Here is a 21532-nt window from a genome sequence, read left to right as displayed (position 1 = left end):
ATCAAATGTATTTGGCTGGTTTTTGGGTAGATCAATAGTTTGTGGCTCTGAACTCTGAATCTGATATGGATACGATGATGACATGATGATATTTTAAATCCAAGAGTGCAAACATCAGCTTTGGCCAGGTTAACTGCAACTTGACTGGTTGGCTTACAATTTTTGCAGCTGCACAGCTGTAATTGTAAGTGTTTCTCTGCAAGAAAGCAAATAGAATTGCTCCTTATATTAAATAAAAAGTTAACTTAAGTGGCTAGAAGTTTGTTAAAACCACAACCCCAGCTATAAGGTCCACTTCCTCTCCTTGTTGGTGATGTTGACTTTGTTTTCATTGTTGAGTCACTTCAAAAGCCTGTTTCATGTGACACGAAAGGACTTTTAGAAGTAAGTTGTAAATAGACTGGTGCTTATATAGCGTTCTTCTACTCTACTTGATCACTTAAGGCAATTTATGCAGCGCGTCTCATTCACACTCAGATAAAGGCATTAAGAACATCTCACCTAAGGATACTTTAGGATGCAGGCTAGAGCGGCCAGTGATTGAACCACCAACTTTCTAATTAGTAAATGACCTGTTCTACCTCCTGTACCACAGCCATTAAAAAAAATGACAGCAGCTAGTATTCCCAGTACTAACCAGACCCTGCTTGGTGTCTGAGATCAGATAGGACTGACTGTACCCAGCAGTCATCTTGGCATCTTGCTTCTGTACAGTTTATTCCAAAAAAACATACATAATTTGAAGCCAAATGGCTGAATCAATGAAGAGATGAACACCTTCATTTCAGTGGTCACTGTGACATAAACGTTGCATGTTTAGGATCAGTTTTCAAATCTGAAACATTTACATCAGCAGTAAAGTTCCCCTTTTGTTTAAATTAGTTTTAAAAGTCTTCACATCAGCCTAATTTGAAGGTGAATGCATGTTTGAAATTAAGATCATGGAGCAAATTTCTCTAAAACCTGTTCAGACACAACCTGGTAAGGCTAAAATGTAACCTGGGTTTAAATATAAAAGTTTAGTAGCCATCTATGTAACACCTGGACATTGTTTGAGAATTGCAAATAGTGTCTTTGGTTTAACATCTGATTTGTTCGCGCAGCGGCTCTGAGCAGACAGCCACTCAGCATCCGTCTCGTTGTTTGTAAAATAACCTACTGTTTCCATCAGCTAGGGCAGTGTGGTGGTGAGGCCCTGCAGCCTCAGAAAAAAAAGTGACGGGGTTTAAATTTGCAGAGGTGTTGAGGAGAAAGAGTGCACTTTCACTTTTCAAGCAGAGGTAAAGAAGACGTGACCTTGTTTTCCTATAGGCATCTTTTGAATGATCTGAGAAGACGGCGTTTCACCTGATGGGTTTTTTTTTTTAAACAAACCATTACATTGTTTACACCTCTTGCAAAGATCTCTTCAAAGTCTTTTCACACCATACCAAGCCGGTGAAGATCTGCTTTACAGTGATGAGGTGATAAAATAGCACCCTGCACCGTACATGCAGCTTCAAGGGTTATGTGAGGATGAATCAGCATGTATTCATTGTGTGCACACTCTATGTATGAGGTGGTATGGTTTGATATTTGTTGAAGGTCACGATAATATTCTCATGCTGCTACTTCTACAGGACTGTGTGCTTTTGTGTGTTCACAGTTATGTTTTTGCAGTAGGAAACCATATATGGCATAAAGGATTTCAGTTCTGCTTGTTCGAAGAGTAGTATCGCACAAAACCTCTCTGTCATGTTGTAATGGTCTCTCTTTGCTTGTGGCTCCACATGGGTCTCATTAGGGAGGGTAGAAGACAGAAAAGGGGAGGGTTTGGAGAGGAGAGGAGGTGGCACAGCGGTGTTGGTTTCTCCCGACCGAACAGAAGAAAGCAGTGTGTGTGTTTTCTCCCAGACTGAGTGCTGTTTGTGTGTGGGTATGTGTGTGTATTTTTCCTGAGGAAGAGCAACCACTGGTTCCACAAACATGAATGAGGGATCCACTCCAGCTGGGAAACAACGGCTGCTTTAACGGCACCCGCACACTGTAGCTGTAGCGTGTGCGTGTTCAACATGATCAGCAAGTCAGCCTGTTGTGCTGAATCTGAGCTCATCCTCTCTAATTATCTGCTTAGACTGGAAAAGTACCGGCTATGTTAGTCTTGCTTTTTACCCTTACAGTTGATTTTTTTTCCCCCATCATTATGTTTGGCTAGTGTTCCTATTTTCCTGTTATGTGTGGTTCATTTACTACCAATTTGAGTGAAATTCTGTGAAATGTTTCACCAGTGCTGACTGCCACTGCTGTCACGGTGTACTGTTCTCCATTCTCGAGCCTATTTTTGATTGATTTGTCCTCATCATTGAATTCAGTTCAATGACAAGCAAAGATGCTATACTCAAGTGCAATTAGGAAAATCTGAGTGTGTTACTTGAATACTGTGAGGCCCTGAAGAAGATTCAGAAATGTCAAGTCATGTTAAGTTATTTATAAAGAAACTTCACAATGTTTGATTTATAGATTTATGTTTGCATTTAAATAAAGGCACAAACATACAATACTGTGCAAAAGCCTCAAGACAGCCATCATTTCTTTATGTGTTGCTTCCAAAGAGCCAGAGTTTTCTTCTAAACAAATTTCCCACGTGTGGGACTAATAAAGGTTATCTTATCTTATCTTATCTTAACTCTTCTAATGTGGGCTTACACTGTGCGATTTGTGGCTCATTTTGAGCCGATTTTTCAGTTTCAGAGTTTCGCCTTCATCCTGTGTCGTGCATCGTGTAGTATATGTGGGATAACGAGAAGCGATTAACACCTCACGTCCAGCTCCCGTTCATCAATCGCTTGGTTGTAAGAAAATCAAACCTGTTTGTGTCAACGCAGGGTGTCAACGCAGCCTCTCACACTGTGCACACGCAAACACATAAATGTCGGTGAAAAAGACGGAGCAGCACGGCAGTTCAGCGTGTGATCTAGACACAAGCAATGGAGGCACAACTTGTAGAACTTTGGAAAGCTCATCCGAGCCTTTTCGATGTGGCCTCACAAAATTATCACGACCACAACAACCGTGAAAATAATTGGATGGACAATCCTGCTCAATCACAGCTGCCTGATCAACGTTTTTCATTAGCAATTTAGCAAAGTTGATGGTGGTGGTGTGAGTCTGTGTGAGTGAAAGACAGGGATGGAGAGCGAGCGACAGATTTTCTGTTATAACCTTCATGTTATGGACGCACAGTGTGAGCATTCAGGTGCATCGTGACCTACGAACTTCTAACCCCTGCGAGTCAATCGTGCAGTTTGAGCAGATGCTCGATAACGTGACTGAAAAACTGTATGCTCAGCTTAAAGTGGTGTTTCTTTGGACATTGGCTGCCTCTTAGCGCATTTTCAGTACTTATACCAGGCCATTTTCAGAGCGATCTTTGTTTTGTTTATTAAGACACTTAACACTGATCTATGAATCATTCATGCATAAGCAATTCATGCCAAAGATAAGAGACTGACTGGTTTTTCACCAAAAAGGTGATTCTCAAAGAAATATTAGCAAGAAATGTGGTATGTCTCACAAGCTGTGTCCTTAAAAGCATGTCCTTAAAAGAAACTTAGGAAAGTGGACAAGTGATGACTAAGACCTATCTGCAGCAGATGAACAGTATTTCAAAAGTCATGTCCTTAAGAAACAGAAAAAAATCTTGTAAAGCCAGAGCTAGCACACAGGACTTAATAATACATCCAGCCCTTCAAATGATTCATCTACTGTTCACTGAAAACCCATCAGAAAATGTCTCAGTTGAAGGGTTTCTATCAAGAAGGCTTTCTCAAGGAAGGAAAATAAGGACAAAAGGCTGAGGTATGCCAGATTATACAAGAATTGGGCTGACAATCAGTGGCAACAGGTCCGATGGAGGGATGAATCCAAATTAAATTGTCATCGGTATGTACAGTGGAGGTCAGGGAAAAGGTAAAACACCCATCTCGGAAAAAAAAGTGGAAGCTCTGGTATGGTTTGGTGCCGAACACAGAGAGAACCAGCAGCCTCTCCAGAGCCAGGACATCAACATTAATGAAGCAGTGTGGGATCGACAGAGAACAGAACAAAAAGCAGCCAACAGCCAAAGAGCTTTGAATGTCCTTAACCTCTTAAGACCCGAACTCTGCCACAGCATGCATTTTTAATTTCTCTTTGATGTTTGGGCATATTGGGGCCCGATGAATGCAAAAACAAAGAATTACCAGATTTATTTATTTTTTTACCTTATTTTTGTTTTTAAGAAAAATAAGAACCACATATGAGGATATTCGTTTAAAATTCTGATAGAACAGTAGCAGTATAATGTCCTCGTAAGTGGGTATCAGGCCTTTGTAGAGCAAAATTGAGTATTTTGGTCTATCCACCATCCATCCAGCCATTAGCTTCCGCTTATCCTTTTTGAAGTTGAAGTGCAAAGGTGGTCATACTAAATATTGTCTTTCAAGTTTATTAGAATTGTACAAAATCTGTTTTTTTTCTTAAATCCTGTATTTTTATTAATATTAGCATGTTGCAATAAATATTGCTACACCTATTAAAGAAATGGGAGCTAGCAGGAGGCTTTTGCACAGTACAAATTGATAAATAAAAGATGAAAACATGATGACTCAAACCAGGAAGTGCCTAACAAAAACTATGTTAAAACATAGATGAGAATGTGAAAGAGTCTGAAACTTAAGATGTTCCAACGTCTCTTCCCCCACTCAGGCCAGCGACGGGAAAGCAGCGAGCGTTGCAGTTGAAAGCATGAAGACTGAGCCTGACAGCAAAAGCAAAGGTGAGAAGTTGCATCTTAACTGTCGTGTAGGCGAATCTAGCAAAAACACTGTGCTAATGACAAATCGACGCACATGTCACTTTCAGCTCATCACATTCTGGTGTTTGGTCAGGAATCCTTATTCGTCATATTTTAACAAAGGGAAACCCCTTTAACAACGATTTCAACCATGAAGAAGAACAGAAGCCTGCTAAAGGAGCAGAGTTGCATGTAACATGTTCCAAAGTAGCACATTACAGTAAATCACATGACTCAGAAATGTAGTGGATTACTGTACATGTGTACTCACCTTCATGTTACAGTTGTTACATGTGTAACTTGTCCCTAAGTTACCAGATAGAAAAAAAATCCCCAAATTTGCCCTTTTTCTGCACTCTCGAAATGCAATCATCTGGCCTTATTTCATGTGGCAGGAAGTGAAAAATTGTGGTTTAGTGGTTTACAGGTTTTGAAGATCTTATTTAAAAGAAGAATATTTGCTTAAACACTAACTGCATGCAGGCTAGAAGCAGCAAGCATCACAAAAGACTAAAACAAAGCATACCAAACAGAAGGTTTCCCAACCAAGCAGCCAAATTTTTAACAGGTAACAAAATGACAAGCAGTCCAAAATGTGCCTTACTTAGGCAACATGACATGTAATTTAATCACAAGACCTAAGACAAGGGTTCGAGGTCTGTCTGCGACCGCCTTTTTATATTTACCTTCATATTTGATCCCTTTTCTCTTGCCGTTTGAGTAAGTTTAGATAAATTAGACGGTCAGGACTCAGTACTAAAACCTGTTGGTTACTTTAAAGAGAAAAATCATAGTGCGGGTTTAAGGAAACCGTTCCACAATGGTAAACTGTCTCTCAGCTTTCTCAGCATTCCCCTGGTTCCTGCACATTAAACAATGATGCTGAGAACGGCTCGTAAAATCTCAAATACATGTGCAAACCAAACAGGATCCCTCCATGTGTTCCATTCGGTCAACTAAAACTGTTTGCTATCATTTCCTACACTTTTTGCAGGTTTCCTTTCATTCTAATAAAGCGTTGTTTCTTATTATCATAGTGTCTAATGTTGTTACACTGTTTTGAAAGTGCTTCCTCGTTTGGGCTTTTGTCCAAGCATGTCCGTTTATACAAGAGAACAAACTATTTTTTTCAGAGTGAATGCATCTGTCCATTATTAGATCACTGATAGGGATTATTATTGTTTATTGTAAAACCTATGGATAAAAGACTTTAAAAGATCATTAAAAAAAAAAGACAAAACAAATAAAGGGATTATTTGGAACTTTTTTATATTTCCAATTATAAATTACATATTTTGCTCGATGTAAACTGTGTTGATGACGTTCTTGCATAATGAAAACACATTCTTCTATTTATGTAGGTCAAATCCAGTTTGCCTTCTTTGTCTAAACCCACTTGTTTCTGACTTTTTCGGTGGTTTTGTTCTATTAAACTGACTTGACTCTTTTTGACTGGCTGTCAGGGCGGGAGCAGTGTAAAGTCCTCTTTCCATACGAAGCACAAAATGAAGATGAGCTGACGATCAAAGACGGGGACATCATAAATATCATCACTAAGGTGAGCGAAGCATTGTGCGATTTCGTATTCGCATCTGCATTCACTTCCAGGCATCTGCAAATTCAAATAAATACTTAAAAATGATTTTGTCCAGGATTGTGCCGATGCAGGCTGGTGGATGGGGGAGATCGGGGGAAGGCAAGGTGTCTTCCCAGACAACTTTGTCAAGCTGCTAGAAGTTGAGAAAGAGGTGATTTTGTCATGACTCGCAAAACTTTCCAGGTTATAGTGATGTTTGAAATCTGCAGATGTGGTTTTGTGATGCTTCTGCATCTGTATGCGTTTCCAGAGACCAAAGAAACCGCCTCCTCCAAGTGCACCGTCGGCAAAACACACCACAGGTAACAGCTCTCATCTTCCTGCTTGTTTTTGTGGTCTGAGACTATAAAAAAATAATAAAGGGGGGAAAATAGTAAAAATAAAGAAAGACAAAAAAACCTTTGAACTCTGACTGCAGAGAAAAAGTCAGAGGTCAGGAAGGCTCCTCCTGAGCGGCCTGAACATCTTCCCCAGAGAGACCAGGATCGAGGTAAAATCTGACCTGCTTTGACTAGTGCTCGGCTGCACTATCTCACTTATTTGCTCGGCTAATTACTAACATCCTTCATACTAATAATAATCATATAACACCCTGCTGGGCTTCTTTACATAAAAAAGACAGATTCTTTTCTAGGTCAAGTTTCTGCAGATATCACTTACGGGAATTGCCCCGCTATTTTTTTGAGCAAAATAGCAGAGCTTTGATTGAAGAGGTGCATCAGTATCAGTCTGTGTGCAACAGGAAACTATGGGTTTTTATGTGGTTTTAAGCATAAGAAAGACTGGCATTGACTGTGCTGCTGGTGTGAGACGGATGTCTCCAGATGTCTGCACAGTGGCCGCGATGTCATTGTATCAGAGCAGCACGAAATGATGTCTTTATTTTATATATATGCGATATACTGAGATTGCAGTGGGGTTAAAAACATACAATCAGAGATAAAAAGTGTCATCAGCCTTATGTGTTACTTTGTACCACTGTCAAACTGATTTCCATAACTCTGTCATACATTTAAATAAAGTAGCAAAGTTTCTATGATTGGAGTTTGCCTTTGCTAAAAAAAAACCCCAAACAATTAAGTACGTAAGTTCTATGATTTTGTGGCTGACAGTTTTTAAGGTGTTGCTTGTTGTTACATCAGTCAAAAGCAATCGTGCTGGTACACTTTTCCGTGTGGCTTCTTTGCACAGCAGTACATGCTGAGTAGGAGGGTGCTACTGCAGCTAAGTGCTTTTAAGAAGTCTCCAAAAGCATGAAAGGTTTTACCATGCACAGCTAAAAGTCAGTTTTTGAGACAGTTTTTGCTTTGTTGTCGTTATTTAAAAGATTAAATCCTTTTATCGGATTAGTAATAGACACACTATTATTAAGACTGATGCAACTGTTGTTTCTGGGCTTTTTTTTAATAGTTACAGACTCTCAGCTTGCCTCCATACACTTGCATTGAGTGCAATTTACACTTCAAATGCAGCTACAGGTTAAGTTCTTTACTTCCACCTGCAGCAACAAACATGAACTGTCCCGCTGAAGCATTCAACAGTTTCTTCCACAACATTTAGAGTCCAAATCTGGTTTATAGACCAGTAGATGAAGTTTGTATTATGTGGAACATGAAATAGTTAGAACTGGTGACTGTTTATTTAAGTCAGTTTTAAAGAATTGGGAAAAGGATGAAAGTTGTACCTGTTTACTTTTACAATCTTTTACTGCATACGCTCTGGATATTGTATTTAGTCCTTTGTCCTTTGTAGACCTGGCATTAACTGCAGGTCACTCTAAAAAATGAGATTTTTAATCTAGACTCATAATAAGGATAGTAAGTATCCTGATTGGTTGTAGGTGTGGCCACCTTTGTAAGGGGAGTAGGGGGAAATAAATACATTCTTGATAAAAAAAAAAGATCCAGAAGCAGGCTGGAGGATAAAGTGACTCTGCTGTAAGGAAAAATGGATGTAGAAAAGAAATGGCAGCAACTTAATACTTCTCTTAATCATACTACCAACATGAGCACTCAGAGAACACAAATCCCCCCCAAAGGGCAAGAGCTAAACTTTGGTGTTTTGTGATGATCTTATTACACTGTGCTCGCGTCAGCTTGTTATTAAATAAATAAAAAGTGTGATGTACAGCTCTTTTCACATCTATTTTTATGCTGTATTACTCAAAAGGATTTCTTGAATTGTTTTTTTTTCATGGTCAGCTATGACCTTGGGTCAAGGTCAGATGCATAGCCAATCCAGGTGTTTCACTGTACACACTGGTCTTGGATGAAATCACGCCAGTTATTTTATGCAACAGTGATGGAGGATTTTCTTGAATTGTAACATAATAAATGGTTCTTGTTTGGCTCATTTTTAGTAGAAGCTTAAATACTTGACAAATACCGCTGCCACCACCTCGATGCCTGATCTTTTTTAATCCTTTCTGTCCTCTGTTGCCCTGTCTGTGTGTTTCCTTTTATTTCCTGCGGCCCTCATCATCCTTTAACCTTTACAGCTGAATTATTCCTCTTCAAAGGTCAAAATTTGTTCATTTTTGCTGAGGCAGCCATGTTTACCTTCCCCTTGTCTAATGATGCACGTGTTTGAGTCATGCTTGTCCCTCTGCATGCATATCCAGCTCTGATCTGCTTGTGTGTTCTTCTCATTATGTTGTATGATTTTTGTGTGTATGTTTGTTTTGTGCGTAGGTGAAGAGGTGAAACTCGGAGACCTCTCTAAGCCCACCCTCCCATCTCTCCTTCCCAAAAAACCCCTCCTTCCAAAGTCAAGCGCCTCCTCTTCCTCCCAACCCCCGCGGCGTCCCGAGAGACCGCCCACACTAGCGTCAGTACACACACAAACACACTCAGATACAGAAAACGCCCTGATTTGTACATGCCTGAGCATAATGAGCCTAATATTTACGTATGGTTTACTTGCTCAGGTGTGATAGCCCCAAATCTGAGGGCGGGGCTTCGACACCAGATTCTGCCCCTGACAGGTCACGTGACACCGGTGAGTTAGACTGACAGAAGCATCGAGCAGTGATGCAGTGTCAGAGCGGGCTCAGAATTTTTGCTCTGCCGGAGTCTCTAATATGTTTCTGCATTTCTGGTGTGTGTCTGCACAGATATGGATCTGGACGCAATTGTCTCTTCTACAGAGAAGCTGAGTCATCCAACGGCATCGCGACCACGAGTCACGGACCGCCGACCCCGCTCACAGATCATCACACCAGTGAGTCAGTCTGTAGTCGGCCTTTCAGAAATGACTTTATATGAAGAAAGAAAGACAACATATTTCTACAGACCTCAAACCAAAATACAGTCGCCCCCTGCTGGCTGACTGTAGATTAAGCTTTGAACGCTAACCACTCTTTTCTGTTATTACCAATACTTTAGTGTCAATCAGCCTAAAAAAAAAATAAATGAAATAAATAAAAATGACAATTATAAAAACCTTTATGTTTGCAGTATGGTCATGTTTTACCAAAAAGTCGAGGCTTACACTGATGTCTTAGAAATTCTGACATCGCTCTATGTAGCATAAGATGGTGCTACTCTTTATTCAAGTTTTTATTTTATTTCTTTTCTTTCCAACCAAGTGTGGTTTCTTTTTGGAAGGTTTTCAGTCAGAAACATCAGCCATTGTTCTGCATTACAGGGGATTTATACTTGCTGTTAAATCCACACTGTAGGTACCTTGTAACCATAAACCCCCCTGAATAAGTCTAAATCAGCACTTAGTAGCTTAAACATTGCTACAGTGCTACATTGACTCACTGCACCATCTTTTGGTATAAATTTGTATTACACATAAATATGGCCTAGCCCTGTTTTAACTTCTGTTGATACGCCTTCAACATAACACACAAACTCAGGAAGTTTTAGCAGATGTTTCTTCACATTCTTCTGATAGCTTTAGGCACTGAAATTAAATTCTTTTTCTTTTCCCACCCTCACAGCTTTTAGTAATAAATGTAATTCAGGGAACTCAATGAAACATAGCTTTGTTTTCATGCAGTCACAAATGTTTTAATCAAATTATTTGCATTTTTATCACTTCTGTTTGCAGCATTTCATCAAGACTTTGTTACTTCAATTTCACCCAAATCAAGGCTTTTGATAGCCAACACCCCTCACCACAGATTTGTTTGTGACCTTTAAAGATGCTGTCAGGCAAATAAGCTTAACTTCAGAATAGACCTAGATGTGTCACGACTGAGCAGCCGGTGCGTTTCAGATGCGAACCCAAATTCAGACACAGGAGAACAGAGCTTTAATTCCAACATTTGGCTAATTGCAGGTGGCAAAACCTGAAACTAAGAAAACAAAGAAGACTGTGAACACTGTAACTGAAAGACTATGAAACTCAGTGAAAGAAAACTATGAAAAACCATGAATACTGAGTAACTATGAAACACAGTGAAAACAAAAACCTATGACACTCTATGACTGAGAGATAACAGACGATGCAACGCTGAGCACAGGAAGACTGAGGACTTAAATACACACGAGGTGATCAGGGGACGCGAGGACACATGAGGATACAGCTGACTAGAATTAAACATAATTACAACACAGGGGAGAGAAAAACTAACCACATGAACACAGAACACGCACGATCTATTTCAGAATAAAACAGGAAACTAGACATGACAACACTAAGCCTACAGACCTAAAAACACATGATAAACTCAAGAATCCAAATATGGAAACCAAGGAAACAATAATTAATGGCTGCCTTTAACCTAAACTAAATAGGAATAACACATGATCACAAAGCTAACACGAGAAGAATACCAAAATAAACTCGGAGCGCTGGGTCAGAGGCCCAGGCTGTGACAAGATGTTTCTCCCCATTTCCATTCTTCTCGCTAAACTAGATTGTCCTTGCAAAATATAAATTTCTTGTGATGCTTTTTAAAAATTATTGTCTCAGTTTGTATACAAGGATTTTTTTTTCTTTCTTCTTGTTGTGGATATTTTGCTATCAGAATATATCTGTAGTCTGAAAAAAGAAGACCAGTGAATGTATACATTTTTAAGCACATTTCTTTCTTTTGCAGTCTTCTCTGTCCTGCACTGACCTGGACTCACCGATAGTGGAGGTCAGGAAGGACAAGGAGCGAGTGAAGGACAATCATGATTCTGTCTCCACCAGATCTGTAGATGCTTCCCTGAGGAAAGGAGTACCCACCATCTCTGTACGGCCATGGCAGTTCCTTGTGCTTCTCATTTAATCCATCAGGGGGCATTACACTACAGAATTTCATGTTTTTTGACTTGTAAAACTGTGTTTTGGTAATTTTACTCAAGGCTTCTGGCAAATGTTAGTGTTGGCAGATAAAAAAAAGATAATGCTTTATTTAATTACATGAAGTACATTAAGTCACTTTTAAGGTTAAATATCACAAAAGAGGTCAAGTTTGACTCTTTCTTTTTAAGTTGAACATCATCAAGTTAGTGAAACAATCTATCAATAAATTCCAGGCCCATCCAGCTTGCAGCTTTGATCATACAGACACACACATACTTTTATTCTGTAAAGTGCTTAAAATCAAGACAGAAATTTCTTTCTTGAACCTAAAATCCTGCACAGTCTCTTATTTTTTTTCATTTTCTGTATATTTTAATCACGAAGGACGTTGTGTACGAGGTTAGATCTTGTATATGAGAGGAAGAAAATATTATAAATGCTAAATTCTTCAATTCTTCTTGTTGATCTGTGTTTGGGATAGGCTCCTGACAGTAAAGTACCACTGCCCGCCAAGCCCTCTATCCTGAACCCGCCAAACTCCAGCCATCGATCCGCCTCTCCGTCTTCCTCCTCGGGTCTGAGTCCCTCACCCGAGCTCCGGCACTCACCACAAACACCCCTATCTCTGGAGGAACTCAGGAACCAGCTGAGAGACCTGAGGGCCTCCATAGACCTGCTGAAGAGCCAACATAGGTGAGTGTGTGCCTTTTAAGCAGCAGGTTGTTTCTTGTATATATACAATCATGATTTGTTTGTGACGGTTTGTTTCAGGCAGGAGATGAAGCAGCTGGCCACTGCACTAGATGAGGAGAGGACGATTCGTATTAATTTACAGGTGAGTGAAAGGTGGTGAAGAAATGAGAGGAAATGAGATGGCTAAGAAACAATATTGATTATATTAAAACAGGCCCACAAATTAACAGCAACTAGTAAATATGTTATTAATGTAAAAAAAATATGATGAATTCATCTAAAACTTTATTTTTTATGTGTTTTGGAAAATTAAATGTGTTTCCTTCACATATGCTTTACTTGGGCAGGCTGCCAAGGTACAGTGGGGCAAAACAGTATTTAGTCAGTGCATGTTCCCCCACTTAAAATGATGACAGAGGTCAGTAATTTGCACCAGAGGTACACTTCAACTGTGAGAGACAGAATGTGAAAAAAAAATCCATGAATTCACATGGTAGGATTTGTAAAGAATTTATTCGTAAATCAGGGTGGAAAATAAGTATTTGGTCACCTCAAACAAGGAAAATCTCTGGCTCTCACAGACCTGTAACGTCTTCTGTAAGAAGCTTTTCTGTCCCCCACTCGTTACCTGTATGAATGGCACCTGTTTGAACTCATCATCTGTATAAAAGACACCTGTCCACAGCCTCAAACAGTCAGACTCCAAACTCCGCCATGGCCAAGACCAAAGAGCTTTTGAAGGACACCAGGAAAAGTATTGTAGACCTGCACCAGACTGGGAAGAGTGAATCTACAATAGGCAAGCAGCTTGGTGTGAAAAAATCAACTGTGGGAGCAATCATCAGAAAATGGAAGACATACAAGACCACTGATAATCTCCCTCGATCTGGGGCTCCACGCAAGATCTCATCCCGTGGGGTCAAAATGATCATGAGAACGGTGAGCAAAGATCCCAGAACCACACGGGGGGACCTGGTGAATGACCTGCAGAGAGCTGGGACCAAAGTAACAAAGGTCACCATCAGTAACACACGACAACGGCAGGGAATCAAATCCCGCAGTGCCAGACGTGTTCCGCTGCTGAAGCCAGTGCATGTCCAGGCCCGTCTGAAGTTTGCCAGAGAGCACATGGATGATACAGCAGAGGATTGGGAGAATGTCATGTGGTCAGATGAAACCAAAGTAGAACTTTTTGGTATAAACTCAACTCGTCGTGTTTGGAGGAAGAAGAATACTGAGTTGCATCCCAAGAACACCATACCTACTGTGAAGCATGGGGGTGGAAACATCATGCTATGGGGCTGTTTTTCTGCCAAGGGGACAGGACGACTGATCCGTGTTAAGGACAGAATGAATGGGGCCATGTATCGTGAGATTTTGAGCCAAAACCTCCTTCCATCAGTGAGAATTTTGAAGATGAAACGGGGATGGGTCTTCCAACATGACAATGATCCAAAACACACCGCCCGGGCAACAAAGGAGTGGCTCCGTAAGAAGCATTTGAAAGTCCTGGAGTGGCCTAGCCAGTCTCCAGACCTCAACCCCATAGAAAATCTGTGGCGGGAGTTGAAAGTCCGTGTTGCTCGGCGACAGCCCCAAAACATCACTGCTCTCGAGAAGATCTGCATGGAGGAATGGGCCAAAATACCAACTACTGTGTGTGCAAACCTGGTAAAGACCTATAGTAAACGTTTGACCTCTGTTATTGCCAACAAAGGTTATGTTACAAAGTATTGAGTTGTATTTTTGTTATTGACCAAATACTTATTTTCCACCCTGATTTACGAATAAATTCTTTACAAATCCTACCATGTGGATTCATGGATTTTTTTTTTCACATTCTGTCTCTCACAGTTGAAGTGTACCTCTGATGCAAATTACTGACCTCTGTCATCATTTTAGGTGGGGGAACTTGCACAATCGGTGGCTGACTAAATACTTTTTTGCCCCACTGTATATTAACAGTCACACAAGTATATTTATTACCTATCCCCCCATTTTTGATGCTTATCTGGGTCTGTGTATTGGGGGAGGAGATGCCCAGACTTCCCTTTTCCCAACCACCTCCTCCAGCTCTTCTGGGGAAATGCCAAGACATTTCCAAGAATAAGCTGAGAGATATAATCTCTGCAGCATTTTCCACCCTCCCAGTAAGACATGTCCAAAACACCTCCCTAGAAAGAGCTGGATGCATCAGGATCAGATGCCTGAACCACCTTAACTGGCTCCCTTCAATATGGATTCTACTCAGAGTCCTGCTCGAATGACGAGCTCTAGTAATATTTCTCTATTAGTTTTTCATCCGTTGAAGAGCACAGCCTCTTTGCTCATGCTTTGTATTCTGGGATGGAGCCTAGAACTATAGACATGCTGTGAAATGAACATAAATTTTCCATGTTTTCCAATAGTTCAAAACATAGCCCCTTCTTCCTGTATTTACTTCCTGTATTGATACCTTGGTTTGCTTGGACTTCACAGCTATAAGTTTACAAACTCATCAAATGGCCTGTACTTGTATTTGTGTTGTTTGTATTTACCATCAACAGATGAGTTCATCTAGTGTGTATGATGCATGCCACAAATACAATCTGTATCGATGGGCAACACACTATGTAAACTCAAAATAGGAGTACAGGAAGTGTCAAGAATCTCTAATCAGAGATAGAGTATTGGCAGTACCTGTGTGTATAGTTATGTAGTTAACCATCTGTTTTGACATACCAGCATTAATTTTTACTTAACTATAACATTTACACTTTTCATAACCACATTTCTGATACAAATTTTTATATTCATATCTTTGGTTGTAAATATAACTCTTTTTAATTGCTATGAAACTAGCTGAGCTCACGGTTGTGTTTGCTTCACAGATGGAGGTAGAACACATTAAGAAGAGCCTTTCAAAATGAAGACTAAAGCATCCTTATTGTCGCATTCTTATCACCACATTGGAGGCCATCCTTTGAAGACATTCTCACTGCTGGTCTGAGACTCTTCAGCCAAAAGAAGTTTGTGCCAAATGATCATCACAATCAGCAACTGTTCAGCACCATGGAGTCAGCCACCTTCTCTCCCCGACGCCGCCTTATCCTGTGTTTACTTCTTTATTTTTCTTCTAAAGAGGCTTCTCTGTTCAGTTTACTGCTATTTTGTTGGAGCTTGCTGTACCACCGGTACTGACTGACTGCGCTGCAGTCTGTCGTTGCGTGTTGCCACGGTTACAGAACAATGACACAGAGCCGGGGCTGCCGTGGCAACCTCACTGGTACTTCATGTTTCTGTGTGAAAGAAACTTTGACCTCTGTAGCCCGGTCGGTTCAGACGACCCCTGTGCTGTTCTGCGTCCACTCTGCGGCCTTCGCCTCTTATCTGTGTGTGTGTATGTTTGTGCACTTGTTTTCCTTCCATGTGAGGACTGTAGGCGTACATACTGAAAATGGGGACACTTTTGCAAATGTAAATTAGCCGCATTTGCCCTGCATTAACTTTCCTGAGATGCACTTACCAGGTTTTCAGTGGGTAAACAAAGAGATTCAGGGAGTCAGTCGGGGTCACAAAAAGAAAAGTGAGCTATTTCTGTGAGAAGTGATGTCACTAGTTCAAGACAGCCCTTGACTGGAAACAGATAAATTATCTAATGACTTGCAAAGTTTTTTTTCATTTATTAAAATTATTACGTGCCAGCGATACAATTTCCCAGGACAACATTCAGGTGTGGCAAACCACCTTGAGCATCAGGTGAAATAGGGCATTTTGCAGCTACCAGTTTTTAAAATGGGCCACACTCGTTTTTCTTAATTTCTTCATTCACATCTTTAAAGCATCACCAGTTGCAGAACAAATCCCAAATCAGGGGTGCCAACAGTGATGTCCCTACAGCTAGTTCTCTACCAAGTTTCAACTGGGCTGGGTAACCATGAGACTTTAGTTCCCTTGAACGTTAGTAGTGTTTTTGGTGGAAATGCAGCTATTGTTGCATTTACAGGATCTTTACTTCTGTAAGGATCATATAAAGAAGATATATATCTACTTGTACATCTTTGCATGATTTACTTAAACTGTTTTTAGTCTTGTTCTAGTCATGGCCTCTTTTCCAGTGAGCCCATTCTGCTATGACTGGTCAGCCTCCAGAAGCTGCTAGGGAGCCTGAGACCGTTTTCCTTTTTCTTTGTTTGTTTGGTTTCTCTAAAACGGTTGGTAGCATTGTAAATGGTGAATAAAACACACCATCATAACAATATCTAAATAACAGTAAACCACACGTGTGCCCTTAAAGGTTATCATTTGAATTAAGAAATAAATTACGACAAAAATTAATGCTCAGGTCATCTATGGTAGACTTCAGGTGGGTAAATCTGATGCCTCTGCCATTCTCAGCAGCATTCTCCTTTAACCACAGATGTGACGTCTGTGTTTTCAATCTGCAGTTGAACCTGGAAGCACATCAGGATACTGAAAAGCTTAATCAAAGTAGCTGGCACGATAAGTGCTGATACTGTAGGTGCTATTTACAGGAGTTTCTTGATTTTTTTGGGGGAAACATATAAGCAGATGTCAGCACCAGGTTAGCTTAACTAAGCATAAACACTAGAATTTAGAGGTTATGGAAGCACAGTAAAATTACAAACACTGAAAACTTCCAGAAATTACATCTGTTTTAGCACATACATAAACAACGTATGCCTAATTAGCTGTTAATATGCCTTATTTGCTATGCACCATTTATTTTATCCACAACTATCTATAATTTCCATGCCATCAAACATCATTTCGAAATCAATGCCATATGTGTTTTCACAAAATCGTGAAATAGTTTTTACACAACTATTATAAATACTGTCATCCTTCCTGTGGACAGCTGTTCACACACTTTTGGTGCCAGACTGAAGAATATTGGAAAAGATGATGGCATAGTGTAGCAAATTTTCTGATGTCCTCTTTACAGTGTGTGAATGTGTGTGTGAATAGGTGGATGACTGGATATGTAAAGCGCTATGGTGTCCTTAGGGACTAGTAAAGCGCTATATAAATACAGGCCATTTACCATTTACATCTCTAGCTTGTTGAAAAACTGAAATGGGCTGACTTTGCTTATGATCAAAAACTAGCAAGTAAGCAACTTTTTCAAACTGTGTTTTTGTTACGAATCAGTCCCACTATATGATAAATTATCATCCTGAAGAGTTGCGGCATTTGTTATCTTTGGAAAGAGGCCAGCTTACCCCTTCATTTCCAGTTTTTATGTTAATAGGCTAACTATCTTCTGCCTCCAGCTTTATTTTTACTGTACAGGCATGACAGCGGAATGAATCTTTCCATCTTGCACTCATTCAAAATGCAACAAAAGCACATTAACCCCAGATGGAAAATTATTCCTGCAGTGTTTGGCTGCAAATTGCATTTTTATCTGAAGAGAAAAAACACACTGATCAACTTATTGTGATTTCTTTTCCAGGATGGTTGAGCATGCATCAAGACACATAGAGACACATCTGTGTGACATTTATCAAGTTAAACTCAATGCCTTCTCTACGTAGACCTTACTATTTAATCTTTTTTTTCTTGTTCAGTTTCACTCACATCTCCAGAAAGCTGACAAAACTGTTGCGCCGTTGGCATCTCACTCCTAAAAACCAAACTGAGAGCCACTTGCTTCTCGTGTTTGTGGTGCTCTTTTGGCAGCAGGTTAAGAGTAACTTTAAAGACAGAGTTTGAGGAATGTAGACAATGAAAGGTCCTCACATGTGTGTGCATGTGTATGTATGTGTGATATAGCATGTACGGCTGTTTGCCTCCTTTCCTTTTATGTGCACAGAATCTATGGCAACCCGTCACTGTGGCCTTCATGTTTTTGATTCCAAATCTTTATTTCTTTTTTCTTTCTTTCTGTCTTTCGTATGACAAAGAGAAAACTGCTACAACTGAGGCTACAAGTTGTTTTCTTGACTTGGTCCTTTCTCTCCAGGATAGTGATAAATATATATACTTTTATATTTCAGTGTAATAAAGATGCTATTATGTACTGTGTGCGCACACTCTGTTTATACGTGACTGTCTGTAAAATGTGCATGCTTGTATAGTGTACATTCTGTTTCAAAGGCACATTTTGCCCATTGCACATTTACTGCTTATTCAAGTAGCTGGTGTTTCTGCACAAATGACTTTGATAGACAGCAGACATGCTCTCAGGTTGCCCAAGTTTAGACTGAACAAAAGGAGAAGTCATGGTGCAGTCTTAACGGTCACTGAAATTGCTGCAGGATTTCTGCAGCTGCATGTCAAAAAATATTTGACTATTGCAGAATGTAATGGTGTTTGGATGTTTAGGTTTTTACATTGAGCATCCTTTTTATTGCACAATTTTAGAAAATATTAAAGTCTCCTCTAATAAATGTGATAAAATGGCAGTAGAGCTCAAATGTAGAGCTAAGCATAAGGAAGTTTTTACCATTATAAAAATGCATCATAAGTGGAAAAAGAGGATGTTGTAATCAGATTTGAAAAAAAAGAGCAAAAATCTGTTCAGTGGAAAATGATATGCTGATTTTAGTCAGTAGTGTGGGAGGAAAAGTAAAAACAGTGGTTCCTCTTTTTTCACGGTTATGTTTAATTTTTAAGTTTAAAGTGATAAATCACAACAACAATCACCTCAGTGCACTTTAAACTGCAAGGTAAAGACATTTTACAGAATTAGGGAGACAACCTCAACAACAATCAGACAGTTCCCAATGAGCAATCACTAGTATGTTAGGCAGTGTTAGGAAGGAAAACCCAGCAGGACAAAATCTGACAACCTCAGAGAGGAGCAGTAATCTGCCATAACCAGTGGTGAGGTGAGCATAGAAAGACACACCCAAATCTTACAGCTTGAGCTTAATTCACCGTCTTAAGCTTAAATCAGGATGACCTGCATGCATAGCTTGCCAACCAGCAAAGCACAAAACTGCAGATGGCCCACTGAAGTCCCACTTTTAATCTAATTTAATTTTGTTTACAATATGATGGTGGAAATTTATCCGACAAGAGTACTCTTAAACAAGAATATGAACTGTGACAAGACTTGATGAAGTGGAACTATTTGTCAAAATTCAGTTTCAACATTTCCATATATCCATTTTCTCAACCAATTCTGAATAATAATAAGGGGTAGGGTACACCCTAGACAGGTTGGCAGTCTATTGCAGGTCCTTCAATTCTGGAGCTCTTTCTGTACTCCATCCATCTAACCATTTTCTTCCACTTATCCAGTTGAGGGTCGTGGGGAGCTTGAGCATATCCCATCTGCTACTGGGCAAGAGGTGGGGTACACCCTCGACAGTAATTAATCTATCACAAGTAGTGATAGACGGATGCCTATCCTAGCTCCTGTGGCAGCTTGGATAGGCAAGGGGAATAGGACAAGTGGAAGCAATCACAGGCAGTTTATCCCAGGTGGATGGAAAATACTGGCAAATGGAGCATTCTTTCATCATGGGCATACTGTAAAAAGACCAAAACAGAACTAAATACAAAATATGAATTAATGTCAGAGCTCCATAATTTGCTGACCCCATGTGGTGAATAAATCATCTATAACAGCTTTAAAAAGAGACTTAACAGAGATAGCATGTATGCTTTTAGTCCAACTTAATAGAAATGAATACATTTATTACTACACATCGATCATAAGTATAGTTCTTTCTTTTGTTTCACCATGCATGTATCTATAGTCCAAGCCTGCGCTGCTCTACACAGGAGGACTGCACTAGATTCATTTATTACTTGTTTTAAACTTCAGGTTGCTACAACAGTCAAGGAGATCAAATCTTAATATTTACTGATCTCAAAGAGAAAAACAAAAGAAAAAAAAGGCATTGATTGTAACTCAATACTTACACCAAACAGAAGACCACTGCACCCAAGGAATTAAAAAATTAAGATGTGGTGTTCTCCCTCTGACCTAAACAAACATCACTGCCTAACTAAACCTAGCAGAAATAAAATTGTGAAAATAAAACTACCAGACACATTTGAAACAAGAACAAAGAATCCTATTGACACGAACTACCAAGAGATGTCCTCCAGCTCATTAACTCAACCAGAGAAACTTGAAAGAAAAGAGATCTAATTATAAGTCAAACATCATAGAGGAGGCCAGCAGGGAGAGGACAGGAGACAGAACACCAGGACCGTTACTTCCCTCCTTAAGTAAGTAGGTCTGTTGATATTTAGATTATCAAAATGATTAATCTCTGTCTAAACTTTGTTAAATAACCCAAATGTTTGATCTTTGGGCTGAAGGAAGAACAACATTCGGTGTATAAAAATGCTCAATCAACAATCTCTTTATTCCATACAATTCTCATTATTCCATACAACACTTCTGGGTGTCCGCCAGATCTCGAAGTATCTCACCGTTTCTCACATGCTTATAGCTTCAGCACCCCTCCAAAGTCATAAAACCTAAACATCCACGTTCTTTCTCTCTTGGTTAGCCTAAGTTATGACCTTGGCTTCCTGTGCAGTATGTTCTGTTTTTTCTAATCAGACAAATAAGGCCATGATTCTCTGAAAACACTATTTCTTATAAATCAGCAGTATAATGCATCATAAAACAATGTAATTCATTCACAATAAATCAGCAACCTCCTTCTAAGTCAGGAGTAAAATGCAACCTAAAACTACATAATGATTTCACAATCTTTAATTAGAGGTATACGTGGCATAAGATAATATAATAATCTCACAACTTATAAAACACAGTAACTCTAACATTACACTTAATGTTACGGCAATTAGGATCCTTAAAGAAACATTCATAACCAATAGCCAGTTGTTATCTAATGATGCTAATTTGGGAAGACGTGTATCTGTTGCATCTGTCCTCTCCGTCATGTGATGAATGGCCTCTGACAGCCTCTGCGGTTAAACATTAAGACGGCACTAGTCCCTAATGGAGACTAACCAGGAGGCCGTGCACATATAATTCTCACAAAGTGCACAAAGTCCTCTCTAATTGGCCACTACTTAAATCTTGGGCATATATTTGGAAATCAGACAAACTTCTTCTCTGGAGAGAAACTTAGAAGGAGCCAGAAGGATAACTAAAGCTGAAAAAACAGTCACATCACACGATATTCTATGCTGTTTGAAATCATAACTGAGAATAACATAGCTTATTTACGCGGTGGGCAGAGGAGGTGACCAAA

General features: G+C 39.7%; 1 protein-coding gene across 1 annotated transcript in view; it reads left to right on the top strand.

The window, feature by feature from the left end:
• Positions 1-18351, top strand: part of sh3kbp1 (SH3-domain kinase binding protein 1) — a 45551-nt gene extending 27200 nt beyond the window's left edge. The window contains exons 8-19 of the mRNA XM_085362804.1: positions 4726-4795; positions 6277-6371; positions 6466-6561; positions 6661-6712; positions 6829-6900; positions 9101-9236; positions 9337-9407; positions 9523-9629; positions 11461-11598; positions 12133-12344; positions 12423-12486; positions 15215-18351. Coding sequence (XP_085218930.1) covers positions 4726-4795; positions 6277-6371; positions 6466-6561; positions 6661-6712; positions 6829-6900; positions 9101-9236; positions 9337-9407; positions 9523-9629; positions 11461-11598; positions 12133-12344; positions 12423-12486; positions 15215-15253 — 1152 coding nt within the window. The 3' untranslated portion in view covers positions 15254-18351. The remainder of the gene's footprint in view (positions 1-4725; positions 4796-6276; positions 6372-6465; positions 6562-6660; positions 6713-6828; positions 6901-9100; positions 9237-9336; positions 9408-9522; positions 9630-11460; positions 11599-12132; positions 12345-12422; positions 12487-15214) is intronic.
• Positions 18352-21532: the final 3181 nt, after the last annotated feature.

This window comes from Diplotaxodon limnothrissa, linkage group LG9 (genome assembly GCF_057381915.1).
Source record: "Diplotaxodon limnothrissa isolate DT_005_m linkage group LG9, D_limnothrissa_male_GT1.1, whole genome shotgun sequence".
Lineage (NCBI taxonomy): Eukaryota > Metazoa > Chordata > Actinopteri > Cichliformes > Cichlidae > Diplotaxodon > Diplotaxodon limnothrissa.
The sequence above is the reverse complement of the archived record's forward strand: the minus strand, read 5'-3'. Positions and strand labels throughout refer to the sequence as shown.